General features: G+C 39.0%; 1 protein-coding gene across 1 annotated transcript; it reads right to left on the reverse strand.

Moving 5' to 3' along the window:
• Positions 1–69: 69 nt before the first annotated feature.
• On the reverse strand, positions 70–13,225 carry scaf11 (SR-related CTD-associated factor 11). Its single transcript, XM_027163886.2, has 15 exons — positions 12,960–13,225; positions 11,209–11,271; positions 9,216–9,361; positions 8,162–8,239; positions 8,001–8,080; positions 7,848–7,915; positions 7,691–7,719; positions 7,314–7,414; positions 6,054–6,173; positions 5,890–5,975; positions 3,598–5,763; positions 2,171–2,487; positions 1,920–2,066; positions 1,698–1,817; positions 70–915 (listed from the first exon to the last, which is right to left on the reverse strand). The coding sequence occupies exons 2-15, from the start codon at positions 11,228–11,230 to the stop codon at positions 805–807; spliced, it is 3,591 nt and encodes a 1,196-aa protein (XP_027019687.2). The 5' UTR covers positions 11,231–11,271; positions 12,960–13,225; the 3' UTR covers positions 70–804.
• Between the last annotated feature and the right edge of the window lie 4,726 nt (positions 13,226–17,951).

Here is a 17,951-nt window from a genome sequence, read left to right on the forward strand (position 1 = left end):
ATTTGATATGAGACTGTTCGAAACAGACATTTATCCTGTGACTGACACAAAAGCTGGTAAAAATACAAATGGGAACAGAGAGCTTGTTTATTTCTTTTTTCTTTTTCTTTTTTTTGCTCTGGGAGGTAAATAAATACATTTGTGCACTACAGAAAGCACTATAAGGGGCATTAATCCCCAACTAAAACAGCTCTGTTCATATTTTAATTGAAAAATCTGTGAACAGGCTCCCTGCACCTAATGTCCAAGATTCACATAGAAACAAATCTCCAGCTGCACTGATAGCAAAAAAAAAAAAATCACATTGTCAGTGGACATTTATTGAGGATTAAGATTATGTTGAGTAGAAAAGTAAAGAATTTGAATGCTATTACATCATTAAAGTCCTTGACACTGTGAGAGAGAGAGAGCTGAATGGATGGAGAACAAGTAAGATACAGAAGTACCACCCTGTTCAGTTGATTAAATCACTTACAGCAATGCCACAGACTGGAAAACAGCCAGAAACGTGATTTAAAAAATAAACAAAAAAAAAACCTGACAATGATTTTTCTTGAGTAAAATGTGACCTTTGAGCGCCACCCCTCAGCGATAGTTTAGCAGCCCCACCAGAACAACAGATAAAGCAATTAAAGGGCAGTTTGCACTATATGAAATCCAAATGAAACAAAAATAATGCAATCTATAGAAAAATCTTCATTACTCTTTCTCAGGTATGAAAAGAAGCTCCAGCCGTAAAGGCCGGTGGAACACGGGCTCCTGTGGAGGAATTGCACTTGTGCGGGCAGCAGAGCGGCATCTTAATCAGTTCTTGTCCGTTTTGTTCTTGCGACCGTGTTTGTACTTGTCAACGTAGGCTTTGACGAGGTTGGCCACTTTATTGGTGTTGACTTCTCCGCTCTTGCTGTGGCAGACCTGAAAAGGCAAAATAAAATAAATTACACTGTGTTGAAGTCTGCATGTATTTTCCTTCAAGAGTGATTAAGACAACTCAGGAAACAATGCAGTGCTAAACTCATGGAATAGCGGATTTTTGAATATTTTTTGTTAAAGTTTAAACAGTAAACAAATCAAGGTTTTATGGCATATAAAAAAACAATTTAGAAAACAAAACAATTGTGCACACCCTGAGGATACGACTGCCCAAAATACACCAATCGTATTCAAACTAACGTTCGGATGTAACGGTCATACATGTGTAAACAAACAAAGATCAGCAGCTTCGGCGAGATTTTTCTGCTACTCAGACTTCTGAAGCCATGTTATAGAAAGAGCTTAGAAAACTGGTAGAGGATCTGTGGAGAAAAGCATCGATCGGGAGAATGGGACGAAAGACTAACCTTTAGTTGGAAGACAAAACAATGAAGGCCATTAACAAGTGAAGAAAATGTACACTTATGCAACCAGGTTTTGCTAAGTTTTTCAACCTAGCTAAATTAAAAAAACAACAAACCTGTTACATTTGGCCATTTCTGACACGTTTTTTTTTTATTTGACCCACATACGAGTTCTGTACTGTATTTTGCAATCTGTAGATGACATTTACACACTAAAGTTGATATCTAAAAGGAAATGGAAAACCGTCTGCTGCCCATTTACTGATTTAGGTTCTGAAATCTGCTCACTAAATAAATCCACTGCTTACTGAGCACTAACCTGAAAATGTTTGAACTAAAACACAAAACCTGCTGACTTACTTTTTCTACAGCTTTGCGTACAATTTCTTTGTACTCCTCCTTGGTGATATCCTTCTTTTGGTAATATGGCTTGATGGCTGCTTTCACTTCAGCGATGGCTTTTTCCTGAATCTGTAATTTCTGTCATAAAAGTGAGAAAAATGAAATTTTAATTTTTTTTTTAATAAAAATGCAACCCAGACTTTATTTTGATGCATTGTTCCACCGGTGCAATATGCTTACCTTCTCTTTCTTGGAACTGTCTGCATGGGCTTTGCTGTGAGACGAGGACTGTGTGGTGGAAGAGGGCTGTGCTACACTCGATGTGTTGGTAAGATGAGCCTTATTTGGTGAAGCTTTCACTGGACCTTTTCCTGGCAAACTTATTACCTGGTAAAAAAAAATAAAAGAACAAATCATGCCGATATTATCTCAATACAAAACCAGGACATTTTAAAAACACCCTGAAAATCAGTGAAATGTGGATCCCTTACCTGAGGAACAGGGTCAGTGGGCAAGACAGTAAGGCTGCCTTGCTGTAGAGGAGGAGGCGGTGGAGGAGGCGGAGGCAGACCCTGTACAGCCATTGTGTGCATCTGAAGAGTGGGGCCAGGTGGGTGCAGGTGGACAGGTATCTGTGTGGGAATGGCAAACTGGGCCGGCTGGACAGTGACAGAAGGGCCTCGAGATCCTATAGAGCCCACTGGATAGCGCAGCACTCCGAGCATGTTAATCTGGTGTGGAAGAACACTGGGAGGTGCAGGTACTGCTTCGTTGGGTATATGGGTGTTCGGCTCACTCTGTGGGAGATCTAAAGTAAAAATACCAGTAACAGCAGCATGATTAATACCAGCAAGATCAGAAGTGGAGTGATAACGGGCATTTACCAACAGGTTTTAATAACACTACATTACACCAATGTACAGCATTCATCCCATAGCATAATTTAGAATATCTGCCTCAACCATCTTCTGCCACACACATTTTCATGTACCATATAAATATAAATGTAAAATATAAATTTTTATCAATAAATGAACTCAATGAGTAATACTATGGCAATACAAATGTGTTTTTGTAGTACTGTGTGTTGTACCGTGAAAGGTTTATCTCCGTTTCACACGGAAGATGTTCGGTTCTCTCCAGCGCTGGAAAGCTGATCCTATATTAACACGGGTCCTGCTTCTTGCCTTATCGTAAGCCTTTCTTCACTTTCTTTCTTTGTTTTTATCCACCATGTCAATATTAAAACCACTTTCTGCTAATGTCACACATGCGCACTGAACACTCTCTCCGCCCATATTGACAAGACACGCCCCTTTCTGCTCACTGGCTACACGTTAGCTTTGTTTTTGTTTTGTTTGGTGGCCCAAAGCTGTTTTCTGAAGCGTTTCTCAAGCAACGGAGACCCCACCTTTAAATGTATATACCCCTGACCATCACACCCATATATGGTCTTCCCCAAACTGTTGTAACAAAGTTGGAAGCAGACAAAATATATAGGAGGTCTCTGTACACGGTTACATTGCAATTTCCCTTCACTGGAACATGTTCCAGAATGACAATGCCCCTGTGCACGAAGCACACAGCTCCATGAAGACATGGCGTCTTACGGTTGGAGTAGAAGTTGTTCTGTCTCCTCCAGCTCAACCTCAGAGCCCTGAACTCAACCCTACCGAACAACATTGGGATGAAATGGAATTCCACTACAAAAGTGTACTACAGAGGTGACCCACCAATCTTACAAAAAAGTATGCCCTAACAACGTGTACATTGTGGATGGGGACTTCAAAAAGAATAACAGGATCGAGATGTTTAATCAAAGACCTCAAGTTATCAGGACTTTCTATGAAATTGAATTTCCCTCTAGGTGGAAACTTTATGTAAGGCCAACAGTATAAAAATCTTAGCAAGTACATACCAGTTTGTTTGGAGATTCCAGCTGCAGGCTGCTCGTCCTCTTGTTTGTTCCAGATGCTGCCACCAGGCCCTCTTTCCCTTCTTGAGTAGTAGTTTTGTACATCAGCAGGGAGAGTTCGGCGCACTGCCCAGCTGGAAGCAGCAGACCATCCAGATCGGTCAAGAAGTGTATCGGAGGTCTCGGGCTCTTTTCTTTTACCTCCTGGTCTGTTCTCTTTGAACTGACTGTAGGAGTCACTCCCTGTGTTTGTTGTCCCTGAGAAAGAGCTACGTTGTCGCCAGTTTTCTGACGATTCACCATACTGACCATAGGACCGCTGATTGGCTCGACCCCGTCCAGCAGGACGTTCTTGCTCAGAGCCCCAGCCCCCTCGAGGCCAATAGTCTGTAGATGCATCACCAGATTTCTCCTCCAAGTGCTGATCATGTTCCCTGCTGTCAGTATTAAGCCATGACCTTTCCTTTACCCACTGTGGGTTTTCTGACTGACCTCTGTCCGGTGAGGTCTCTGGAGGATAGAGGCTGCCGTTACCCGAAGAGTTGAACTCCCTTGCTGAAAATGGTCTATCTGAATTGCTTCTCTTGTTGGAGCTGAAAAACGAACGCCCAGATCTCCAGCCTTCCCCTCCCCGTGAGTCTCTTTTCCGTGGCGACTGCGCCCTTTGATCACCGCGTTCTGAAGACATGCTTCTCCGATTTGGTCGGTTTCTGGATCTTGAGCGTGATCTGGAGCGAGATCTGGACCGACTTCGAGACCGTCTCTTGCTCCGTCTCTCTCTGCTGCGATTCCGTCTGAAGCCACCTCGCTCCTCCTCGTGTTCACGGCCACGACTTCTGTGCGGTGAACTAGCATTTCGGCTACGATCCCTGGATCGTGACCTCCGTGAGCCTTCATTTTTGGACTCGCTTTTAGGGGACCAGGTGGTTGTGGGGGAGTGGAATCGAGACTTGCGTTGCCGACCATCTCTCTTGTTTGAAGAGGTCTGGTCCTTGGCAGGCTCACTCTTATTGTGTACCTCAATCTTCTGCTCTCTATCCTGAATGAGGATTTGGTCAGCAGATAATATCTGGGGTTCAGCAACAGCACTGTTGATTTCCAGCACCATCTCAGCAGCAAGAGAAGTGTTCTCTGAAGCAGGAGAGTCACAGTCCATAGGTATGGACTCCGTATTGTCCTGCTGACTACTGATGTCAAGAGACGAATCTTGTTTTGGGTCTGTAGTTACTGAAGTGTCTTTCATTTGTATGCAGTCTCCAGCTGTATGGAGTGTGGAGATGCTGTCAGGCAGAGGTAGTATAAATGCTTCACTGGTTACATTTCCATGCTCCACTGGCTCTGCTTCAGCTTCAGATTCTGGATTATGGTCCGTTACCTCTGAAGAGCTTGTGGTTGTAGTAGTCAAATTATTGTTGCTCAGTATAGACTCAGGTGTGTTGCTAGGTCCCTCTAGCATCATCTGCTCAGCAGATAGAGCAGAGGACTGGTGGTAATCGCTTTCGAGACATGCTGCTGCTTCACTCTCGGGTGGGTCCTGTGCAGAATGATCCTCCTGAGATGATGTCTGATTATCCTTTGGCTTAACTGCATCCTCTCCTTCCTCACTACACTGTTTTAAAGCGAGAGGTAAAACATTTTCTGTCTCCGCTTGACACTCGGTGTTACTTTTCTGTTCCTCTTCATCCTGATCAAAACAATCTGAACCTTCGTTTACATCTTCCTGACACTCTGGTGAACTATCGTCTTCTTCTGTCTCCTCCGTTGTCCCCAAAAATTTCAACTCCTCCATATCTCCTCTATCAGGTTCCTCTTGACTCGTCTGTTCGTCCTCCTCGCTGTTTTCTTCATTTTCAACAGCTGCTAGTTGAGTAGCCGCTTTCTTCCTGCCTCCTTTCCTCTTTGTGGTAGGCTTCTGTTTGCTGGCAAGCTTTTGTTTACTCGTAGAAGCAGGCATGTCGTTTGAAGCACTGCCAGCAGGAGAAGAGGAGCCGGACTCAGACTGGGGGGACTGTCCGGTTAAAGTACCTTCATTCGAACTTTTGGTCTTTCGAGATGAGCGTCTCGTATGATTCTCAGCCTGTTTGACGGAGCTCTTCGAGCCGGATCCTCTTTTGCCGTTTCTCCCTTCGCCTTTGGGACATGTGACTGCACAAACCTTTCCATAAAGAACTGAGAAATGCAAAGTGGATGAAGAATGTTTGCTGAATGAAAATAAAATTCCATGTACAATACAATCTTCTGTTTTACTTTACAACAACGTGTTGATCAAAAGCACATAATATCTGTGATACTCACCAGGGAAACCAGACCCCAGTAAACATGGAGAGAAACTCATTACAGGCTGATGGAGAAGAGCGCGGGGGCAGTGCCTGGACAGAACCCTGATGTAAGAAAATCAGTCAGTGTATGTCCATGACCAAACGGCATAAACAATTACAATTTGAACATAAAATGCTCACCTTGGGATAGAGGAAGGTGGTATAGAAACTTGCGTCCACTGGTGTTCGGTTGTATTTCTACAGCACATGGTCCATTCCTCATTCACCATCTCATCTTCAAGAATCATCGTAGTCTCTGTACTGCACGGCAAGTTAGATCACAGAATTTTATATGATCTGCTTTGAACAAAATGTCAGTTAAAATAACTGCTAGATGCCTTAACGATCAAAACAGTCATTCATGAAGCCTACAATTTTGAAATAATATGCATCCCAAGTAAAGAGTGGAGGCCATGGGAAGTGTAGTTTTGCAAGTTTAAGTGGAAAGCTACTGGAATTGACAGGCATTTTTGATTGGAACCATTGATTTTAGGTAGATATTTGTTTGGATAGATGAAGTGCAAAATATCTAACAAGATTTTAGATTAAAAAAAATATTACCAAATAATAGTTAGTGTAAATCACCACTGACCCTTCGCACCCTGGACACAACCTCTTTCAGCTCCACCCTTCTGGCATTCGCTACAGAACTTTGCTTACTAAAACTGCCAGACACAGGAACAGCTACTTTCCCCAAGCCCCTTATCACCCTGATCAACAACTCACCATAATTATATTCACTGCTCCATATCTACAAGTACTGCATTATCAGGACTGTCAGTAATCACATCATCCGTATATATTACACACACTAATGCTGCTGTATATTGTACAAAAAGCATAATATTGCACAATATTGTTATTTGCACTCCCACACTATGTACATAACTGATCGGTCATATTCTATATTCATATTTAATACTCATCCTGTCTATATTGTATCTCATCGTCTGCATTGTCCTGTATAGTATAGTGTTATTTATGTCTGTATTTTTGAGAGTCACAAACAGCTAGAACCAAATTCCTTGTGTGTGTCAACGCACTTGGCCAATAAACCTGATTCTGATTTGCATATATAAAAGCAAGCTTCCTTTGTGCCTTTTATGTAGTTTTCTGTAAGTAAATCCATTATACAATAATGCCGAAAGTTCTTAATGGTTCATAGTTCTTATCAATGGCCGTAACTCACACCTTACTTCATTCTAACAAATTGACGACGCTCCCGCAACATGGACACCAGCGATTTAGTCTGGCTGGCTGCCTGATGTTTCTTTGAAAGCCCATAAATCAGTGCGCTGATGGTTAGAGCATGAGCAAAGAATCATCGATATGAGTGTCTCTGTAACCAGAATTACTATGGAATATCTCCCTTATTTTATCCGATGCCTGTAGAATATTTACATGACTTGGGTGAGTATGCCGAGTGTCTCCCCCTGCTGGGCCGAGCGTCCATGCTCGCTGTGCTGGGTGAGCAGCTGTGAGCGGCACGTTTCCCCTTCAACCTGCACAGAGATTTAAACACACAGTATTTATGGACGAATGTCTTTAAAGGAGAACTTTTAATATGGAGTATATCATAATTTTTGTTAGAAGACACGTAATAAAAGTATGTAGTGAGATCAAAGTCAACTGAATGTGATCTTAAAGCCTTAAACTGCTAGGAACTAAAAAAGCACCTCTCTACCAGAAGCATTATAAAAACAGTTTAGAAAGCAGAAAATTCATAATGTCAAGTGTGTCATCACAAAACTGAACATGTAATAGGGATGAAAACAAACCTTTTTTAGTGCAGAGGAACCAATGTCACCTGTTTGGAACAAGCATGTACAAACTGCACGTTAGTCTCAGAAACAAAAGCAAAAGTCATCTCTCTCTCTCTCTTTTTTTTTTAAATAAATGAACTGTATTCAGATTTTATGGATGTTGTTTACATACATATTTTACATGTCAACTCAGCACTGGCTCTTTTCTCCTCCTTTCCATCCTTTTTGGTTTTCCCCTCCCTACAATCAACACAATTATTCAGCTAAACGCATAAAAAAAAATTAATTCCTTAAAAAAGATATTACCAAAAATATTAACACTTACTCTGAAAAGCTTTTACGTGCTTCATCATCTTTAGAGTTGCATACACAAGTGTTCAACGTACTGGAAGGTTTTACAGGAACCTGAAGACACAGAACATGCCCATTAGGTCAAGTAAAAGAGAAATATTTGAGAGAGAGAGAGAGAGAGTGTTAGTTAGTTACCTCAACGTATCCCAGGAAAGGGTCCTGTGTACAAATTGAGCTGAAAGGTCTGCGGTCCACTGGACAGATCTGCAGCATCTGAGGTACAACACACCCGAAGCATTTGGATGAGTAACATTTTATTAACCTTGAAATGTTTCATGGAAAAAATTGAATCATGAAACACCACCAATGGTTATTATTATCATTATTATTGTTATCGTTATCAGGCCGAGCCACTGTGAGAGTTTAGGACTTTGTTTGGGAACGAAATGAACAAGTCGGCATGCTTTTTGTTAACCATTAACCCAGCCTTGTGTCTGTTGACAGTTCAGAGTACGAAAATGAATTTGAAACTGAAAATGAATGTACAATGTGAGCATTGGGGTTATAACAATCTGACCATCATGAAGGATTGACATCAGAGGCCACACTGAAAATTTGGGATTTTTTTTAAAATTCTCTCTCTTTTTATATTAAAATTGAAAAGAAAAAAAAAAACCCGAAAAGGTTTTAGAATTAAACATTTAAAACCGAGAAAATTATGTTGAACATTTAATATTCAAGATCCTACACTAGTTCAGATCAGATTTTTCTCATGTCTAATGTCTTCCACTGAAGCGTGTGATCAGACGACACCGACGGACAGACGGAAAATTTTACACAAACCAATGGAGTTCATGCAGCTCGAGTTACAAGGTCATGAAAGTGGAAAAAAGAGACAGAAACATTACAAAGTTCTTAGATTCATGAAAAGACTTCACAAAGTTTCATTCAAGTTGTTGGAGTTAAGTGCATTCAGACCACACCGTGTGAACGGTATAAGGAGGATATTTACTAAACCAGTAAAAAGCTCTAATTACTGGTGTGTGTGTGTGTGTGTGTGTGTGTGTGTGTGTGTGTGTGTGTGTGGGGACTGGCTTTTATTGTTCAGTTTGCAGTCAGCTGTTAATAAGTTGATTTCATTTTATCAGACAAAAACACCATGTGGCTCAGAGGGGTTGATTACTTTTGCCTGTAGTTGTCGAGTGTGTGTGCGCGTGTGTGTGTGTGACTGTAGATGCGAGTAGCAGACCTGAGCCCAACGCAGGATGCAGCTGAGACAGTAGACATGGTTGCAGGCATCAGGTACAGCGCGCTCTACAGGCCTGGGGGGGTTCAGGCAGATAGGGCAGAGCTGGCTTTCCTCATCCTCAGACACATCCTCTACGCTCTGCACACCTACCAATATACAACACATTAATGCTTTTATATAAAACTATAGACGGTCTTGAGTATTTTTTCTGGAAGTGTGGCCTGTTAAACACGTTACAAGTACCAGGAACACTATTTAAAAAAAAAAAAAAAAGCCTCTGTTTAAACATACTACCTGCTTGGTTAATTTTGCAGATCCCAGTTTCAGATTCAGCCTGATTGTGCACATCATCTCATTTGTATCTCATTTACAGCTTATAAGTTTCTCAAAAGCTCCTAGTTATACAATTAATAAATTGTTTCCAAATTTCTTGAGTAAATGCTCATCCATAATGATTTATAAATAAATAGAAGCTAAGCAGCTCCACTAGCAGGGCACACCCATACACGCCCATGCAAACCCATACATGCCCACACCATCAGACGAGGTGGCAAACTTCAGATCATGAGCAGTTCCATCCCTTTTTCCATTATTCTGCTACATGTTGATCTTTGTCTCATCTATCAATAGGATGTTGTTCAGACTTTTCCAGACTTCATTTTTCTAAATCTAACCTCTTCTTCCTGTTTTTGAGGTTTACAGCTAATTTGATTGCTGAGCTTGACACCATTGTGGAGGAGGTTTCAGCATGGAAACCATTTTTTGGGTCCTACGGCCGTTCCTAAGCTCAGCAGTTTGTACTTTCTTTTAAGATGATACCAGAACGCTGATTAACCACACCTCACTTCTCTGCCCTCTCTCTCTCTATCTGATTGGTTTGTTTGGCTGGCTTCATTGGCACCGACAGCTCTATGGAACTCATGTTGAGAATTAAGAGAAACAGATTCCAGCTGCAAATGTCACAGTTTTTAAATCTGCTTAACTTTACTGAAATAATGATTTGATTCAATATATTTATATAGCAACTGACATTGTCTCAAATAACCTTTACAGATGCATAGAAATAGAATAAAAATGGTAAAGTTTAAAATTAAATGACTATTTATCTCTAACATCTATTTCTAATGAACAAGCCTGAGGTGAAGGTGGTGATAAAAACTCCCTGAGATGATACGAGGAAGAAACCTTGAGAGGAACCAGACACAGAAGGAAACCTCATCCTCATTTGGGTGACACTCTACAGTAAATAATGTAAATGTAAATAATATCCTTTCTACAACAGTTTATAATCGATTGGAATTGTGTAACCAAGAGCTCCTGAGGAACTAACAGGTCAGAGTCAGCTCTGAGTTCATTACAGACTTAACACTAGATCCTTCCCAATGAAGTCTACAAATGTTCACTGATAAAGACCCGAGTACAAAGCTGGACCGAAGCAACAGACAGTGCGATAGTCTCCAAGTGGTTCTATCCTCTCATTGATCCCATGGGACACGAGCTGTCCAAGCAAGATCTATCCCAGCAGAGTGCAGCACCAAGCGACAAGACCGATGAGCAATGCGGGGAATAATACACACCTGACCAAGGAACAGCTGTACAATTACTGTGGTCCCTTAAAAAGGGGAGGGGTCACTGAGTACACACCCACACAGTAATTTCTATATTGTTCACCCTATGGGATGCAAATATCCCCATAGCACAGCTGAAAACCTGCACTTCGAAATTGTATTATTTAATTAAGGAAAAAAAAGTTCTGTTTGTGTGTCTATTGATTTGACATTAGACTTTAAAAGATGCTTCATATTTTGACTTCATGGTTCTTTTTGCTCAGACTAAAAAAAAGCAAATTTTCATTCACTTATCTTCAGGAGCTGCTTTATCATGGTCAGGGTCACAATGGGTCTGGAGACTATTATCCTAGGAATGCCACCGGGAATCCAACCCATTACAGAAAAAGCAAAGCCAAAAAAGAAAAAGTGTCAGACACACTCACCATTTCTGGGACATGTAGGCATCTTTAGCTCAGTGCTTCCACTACTGCCAGTCTCAGGAAAGTCTGGAAGGGTGAAAAAAAACTGACTCATTATGATGTGAGAGGTCCTTTATCTGTACAGTCTGAGACTTCATAACAATTTATCAAGTTAGGGATCTGTAAGTAGATATACATTGAATATTTTATAAACAAATATACATGTCAAAAACAATCTCCGTTCATCAGTTTCTGAGTCTGTCATGGTTAGTGATTATATGCACAGTAACATTACACATAGACATGATCTGATGCTCTTAAACCTGTGTCATCGTCGTAATTGTTGTCACAATCCATATCACATTTACAAGAATGTTTGCCAAACAAACAGAGCTTTCGGTAGGTCCAAGAAGGTTTTTAAACTTCAAACACTATCCTTAATGAGAAAACAGCATTAGAACTCCATAAAGGTCCCGAACAGTACATGAGAGTCCGATTTGAGTCACAACGTTAGGTTCTTTATTCAGTGTCGCATGGCGCGAGACGGCCTTACGATGGTGCTGCACCAAACAGCAGCATGATACACGCAACACCCATTTTCCTCTAGGTGTGATATGTGCGTAGGATAAATTCGACATATAGTGCAGTGTTAACATCCTTTTTTTTTTTGACATTTTCTTGTATCACAGAAATCATCAATTACAACAGTGTTTAATTTGACTTTGAAAAAATCAATCAAAGAAAAACAAAAACACACAAAAACAATCATCCCATCTTTGCATTGCAAATTTAAAATCAAATCAGATACAGCCTGTACAGCATAGCCATGATTTGTGAATAAATACATGTTTTTAACCACACTTATTAAAAGAGGAGGCAAAAAAGCTATAAAACATATCGGCAATTTTATGTGGTGTATAAGTCCGTCCGTCCATCCATCCATCTATGAAAACTAGGCATTAGTTTTAAAACTAAAGCTCAATGCAAACGGCTACAAAAATCAAAGTACTTATTTTTAATATTATTTATTTATTTATTTATTCAAACAAACACTAAAATGTGAATTTTATATACGACATAAAAACTTTAACACCAGTGTCTACTTCCAATAAGCTTGTTATTTTAATTGAAAAAGTAAAACGCATAAAAAAGGTATCACGATATCTCGTTACATCGTATCGTGTCTTAGTTATATCGCGATATCGGTGTTCGTCATATTGCGCATCCCTTGTATCACTTAAACAACACCCGCCGCCTGGGCTTCCATAGAAACCAACATGACCTTTGACCCTCAGCAGTAAACTTAGGCCCAAAATCCTGTGATGTAGCCGGACACGCTTCGTCCATAAGGACAGCTTGCTTGGGGTTTAACGAACCACACACACACACACACACACACACACACACACACACACACACACTAGTTCCAACCGAATCTTAATAACACCCTTGTGGTGTTACCGGAAGTGTCTGTGCAGAGCTAACGTGCTAGCTTAGCTTAAAAGCACAAGTGTTAGCGAAGTTATGCAAGTTGTAAACTTGTTTTGCTCAGTCTGTGCGATTAACTTAGACGCTAACTATGCTAACAGAGCCACGGGAACATTTCTGTGAAGCTTAAGCGACACTGTGATAACTTTCTAAAGTTGTTCGCTGGTTAGCCGCAAGGACTTAAATTCTTTTTTTTATCCAATCACTCACTGACGCCGTGTTGTTAGTTAGCATAGCGCGTTAGCTTAGCGCGCTGCTATCCGTGTGCACAATACATAAACACTTACCTTTAGCCTAGAGGCTTAGCCAGTCAGCTAGCCTGTGTGTGTGTTACACCGCGGTGTCGCTTCTTCTCTACAACTAGCATACGAGCCGCTGGAACAACCCAAACACCGACCCGCGCGTCCAAACCGAACGCGTACAAAGTGTACAAGCAGCGGCGACGGCTTTAAAAGTGTCCCGGCCACATGTAGAGAGCTCGGGTACTTGTCGGTGTCACTCCTAAACGCATGGCGGCGCTGAACGAGACAGTAATGGCGGCCGGGAGAACGAGTGCGTCATCACGCACGACGTCGTTACGCCGTTAATGCTGTCTACAGACTTATGTACATACGTTTGTTTGTCTAACAAAATAAAATGCAATGCCATATTATTCAAATTTTAGAATAGTAACATAACATAAATGAAAAATAAAGAAAAAATTACACATAAAGTGTAAAAGTCTATAGTTATGACAGAATTTCGGCTTTTAAAGTCCTTTTTTTATTTCCAAAATAATTTTCTCAATTTTTATTTATTTATTTATTTTTTATAAAGTTTTTATTTCCAGCTTAAAATGGAAAATGTTTGGTTTCTTTTCAGATCACTTACATTTATAGAGATGAAACTTTCCAATTAAAATAAGATTTAAAATAAAAATACGACATTTTGCCATTTTACTTCATAAAAAAACAACAAAGAACATGTTTTTTCTGTATATTAATTTTTGTCGCACATAATGATTAAAAAAAGTTCTAAATCAATCAAAAATAAAAATACAGTGTATATACAATTAAAAAGGTGTACAGCAGATTGTTTTTATATTAAAGATTTTATATTTTTTTTGTAGAAATTGGATAGATTAGGTGTATAATTTTAAATTATTATTAATAATGAAATACCTATTATTGTAAATCCAAACCAAATTACAATTAATATTATCAAAGAATCTGTCTCTATATTGTTTATTTCACACCTGCTGATAAAGGTGAAAATGCATGATAATGGTTATTTATTTACATATTCTAAGTTTCTTTTAAAAAAAAAAAAAATCCCAGTTTCTACATGAGAATATCGCATTGTTTTTGATGCAGATCCTGCAGGTTTTTTGAGATTTTTACAAAGTAATATGGAATCTGGAGACTACATTTAAAAAATAAATAATTTTGAATGGTATCAAGATTAAAGACATTAAATGTAATAATGAATTTTTTTAGGGAGTTTCTGTACTGTCCTGCAGTATTGAAAATATTAATTGGAATTTTTTTTTTAAGATTGATGTCGCCGTTTGTTTGAAAAAAGATATATATATATATATATATTTATTTTATTTTGAAAATTTTCATGTCCATAAATGTAAGTGGTCTGAAAAGAAACCAAACTTTTTCCATTTTAATCTGGAAATGAAAATATTTTTAAACTTTAAAAGGACTTTAAAAGCCATAAAGCTATTAAAACTATGGACTTTTACAAGGCTGTTAATTTAATTCCTTTTTTTTAACCTTTTAATTTTTTAATTCCTTGACAAAATTAATTATATTGCTCGATGCCCTTTCTTTGTATTTCCTTCTTCTTTCCTTTTATGTTATGTTACTGTTTTTAAGATTTGAATAATATAGCATTGCATTTTGTTATCTGTTATCATTTTTATAATAAATAAATGATGCTGCCTTCAAGTGCTCGCCACTAAGTGGCGTTCGTTAGTACGAGTCCCCAAGGAGTGTATGTTTGGTTTGCTTTGTATAATGGACAAGTTTATTTTGTCTTACTGAAAAAAAAATAATAAAGAGCTGAACGTCTAACATGCATAAGGACCACTTTACGTCTCAAATTCACTTACAATCACACCACATTCATAACTACGAAGTTTTTATTTTTCAACCTTTCCTTAAAAAGTATACTATAATTAACAGTGAATAGTGCCAAAACCGAGTTGGAAGAGCAATACGATTAAAAAAAATCGAAAATATATCGAATTCATATTAAATCATGCTGCTGAAAAAAAGTGGTAGAAAATGGAATGGAATGGAATCATGCTTTAATTGTCGTTCTTAGTTTTTACGCCGCCATGTTGTTGTTGTTGTTTTGACGTCACTGAATCGCAGAAGTCGGAGCTCTCGAAAACTGTTGTTACTTGGTCATTACTGCTCCTTTTATCCACCCCGGCTATGCTGTTTTAGGTTGTGTTTTTGTTTGAAATAAATTGTAATAATTTTTTAAGAGGCTGTCGAGTTTTAGGAGCCGTTCCAGCGGATTTTTCCAACTGGGAAGTCGGAAACTTTCCAGATCTCACTTGGTCATGAATGTGGCTTTATGCTGCCTTCAAGTCCTCCTTGACAGTTTGTGTATACGGGTTTGCAGGTGGTGATTAGCTTTTGGTCAGTCAAATGGACAGCATACAAATTGGTTTTGCACATTATTTTGTTTTTATTAAGTCTTTTTATATCATAAATTACAAGAAGATTATTTTTTTTCCGTCAGAACGTTAAGAACGTATTTATTAGCTGATTAAATAAATCAGTTAATCTTTATTTCCAATCAACTGTTAAGTGTGCCTCCAAATAATCTGTAATTAAATTCATTTATGTCAGGCCCCAGTTCGTTAGACTGGGTAGTAGCACTTCAAACATTATTATTATATATATATATTTTTTTTACAGCACTGAGTCATGAAACACACTGATCTAGTCTATAAATTCTCTGATGGCTCTGTGGTTGTAGGGTGTATTAAGGATGGGCAGAAGGCAGAGTACAGGATGTTATTAGACCGAGTTTTGAAGTGGTGCGAGAAAAATAAACTGCTACTTAATGTTTTTAAGACTTCTGGAGGAAGAAGATGGTAGCCCAGCCCATCTTCATAAGCATCTTCACACGCATCTTCATCTTCATTTATCTTCATAAAGGTAGAGGGTATAGCGGTTAACGATTACAACTACCTCAATGTCCACCTCAAAAACAGTGTAGATTGGAAGGCGAACAGCAAGGTAGTCTTCAAGACTTACTTTCCTGAGGAAAGTTGGTGGACAAAAATGAGAGGACAATGAAAATCTTTAAACACACCTTCTATGCCATACTGGCCAAACAGTGTTGCTTTGTACAGAAGACTACCGTATTTTTGCTGTAATAGAGAAAGGTACAAGAAGTCATTCCTGCCCACTGCTATCAATCTTTACAATGAGTAAACACAAAGAATAGGAAACTGTGTGGACATTGAAGACAATGGTCTGATTTTTCTTATTCAAATACGCTACAGCAATTGCACAAAAAGTTTGCAAAGTCCGGAAAAAAATATCCCTGTGCTTTTTTTTGTTGGTGGTGTTCAAGTGCTTCCACCTGTTTTAAAAAGGATTTGAAGAAACATATGATATACGCTTCATTTCGTTAAAGTTTGGTCTTAAATTCGGAAATCCTACCCAGGAACCCAATACAATTTCTTCATTTTCTAGTTATGAAGACTTTTTTTTGCAGTGATTCCACATACTTCATGCCCAATGATCTAATATCCAAGTTCTATGGAAGCGATGCATGAACACCAGTGGTGTGCGTGCTGCTTTAGCATTGACTATATTAGAGAAACAGACCAACCAGCTTGCATGTACTGTTCACAGGTTGCAAACACTGCCACCATTAAAAAAACAAACAAACATAGAGCAGATGAGATGAAATGAAAATGAAATGAGATGAAATGAAACAACTGCTGTTGAGCAGCATACAACTGAATGTCAATCTGAATGTGTTTTGCACAACACTGTCCATAGAAACCTGTATGAAGAGCACGGGAAAGTTTTTATAAACTTGTCTACTGAACCACACCTTTTATTTGCATCACATGCTTTAGTTAAAGTGCATTGTGAAAAAATACCAGATGAATGTTGAATTACATCCTGTTGAGTTCTTGCCCCATGCATTCCATACAGGTAATTCTTTAAGAGTTCATTGCTCACTTTTGAGCAATCACACCAATCTAAAACTGTTGAACTATTCAACTGATTCACCCCTGGCCACCATTTGACCAGACACCAGGATGATCTTCATTAAATTTACGACATTCGGCAGACACCCTTTTCTAGAGCGTCGTACATTTATCTTATTTATACAACGTAAGGGCCTTGCACAAGGGCCCAGCAGCAGCAGCTCGGAAAACCTTTGATTCAAACTCATATCCTTCCAAGCAGTAGTTCAACACCTTAACCATTGAGATACTCCTTACTTTCACCAGTCTGGTTTATGCATGGTACCAAGTCTATCTTTGTCTACTGTCTCTGAAGTGATTCTTATTGGTTCACCTCATCAGTTGCATAAAGCAGAGTCCATAACCTTAAGTGTGGATGGCTCAGCTTTACAATTCCTAACTAAACTAAAAAATTTGGGGGTGATATTTGATGCCAATTTAACATTTGACCATCATGTTCGTAACACTGCCAAAGCATAATTTTTTCATCTCAGAATCATTACCAAATTATGTCCCATGTTGAAAGTTAATCAAACCTTTTGCCTTTTCGTGTCTTGATTACTGTAATGCTTTGCTGGCTCGAGTTCCTAAAGCTACCCTAAGTAAATTACAGTTGGTACAAAATTCAGCTGCTAGAATTCTGACTAGGACCAGTGCAAGGGAGCACATTACACCGATCCTGGAAAAATTGCACTGGCTTCCTGTTAGTTTTCATAATTGATTTTGAAATTCTCATGCTCACTTATAAGGCCTTGAATAATTTGGCCCCTCGATATTTGTGTGAGCTGTTAAAATGTGCTCTACGCTGTCCAAACAACACAGTTAAAAACTATGGGTGATCGGGATTTTTCTTATTTGGCTCCCAAATTATGGAATTCCCTGCCCTGAGATTAGGAATGCAGAATCCCTGGGTGTTTTTAAATCCCACCTTAAAACGTACTTTTTTAGGGTTTTAGCTTTTATGTGATTACTTTGTTATTTATAGGCTTTTTATTTTTGTATGGTTAGTTTTAGTGCCTGTACTGTTATGTGTATCTTTTAATGCCATCTTTTATGTAAGGCGCATTGA

This window comes from Tachysurus fulvidraco, chromosome 10 (assembly GCF_022655615.1).
Source record: "Tachysurus fulvidraco isolate hzauxx_2018 chromosome 10, HZAU_PFXX_2.0, whole genome shotgun sequence".
NCBI classification, from domain to species: domain Eukaryota; kingdom Metazoa; phylum Chordata; class Actinopteri; order Siluriformes; family Bagridae; genus Tachysurus; species Tachysurus fulvidraco.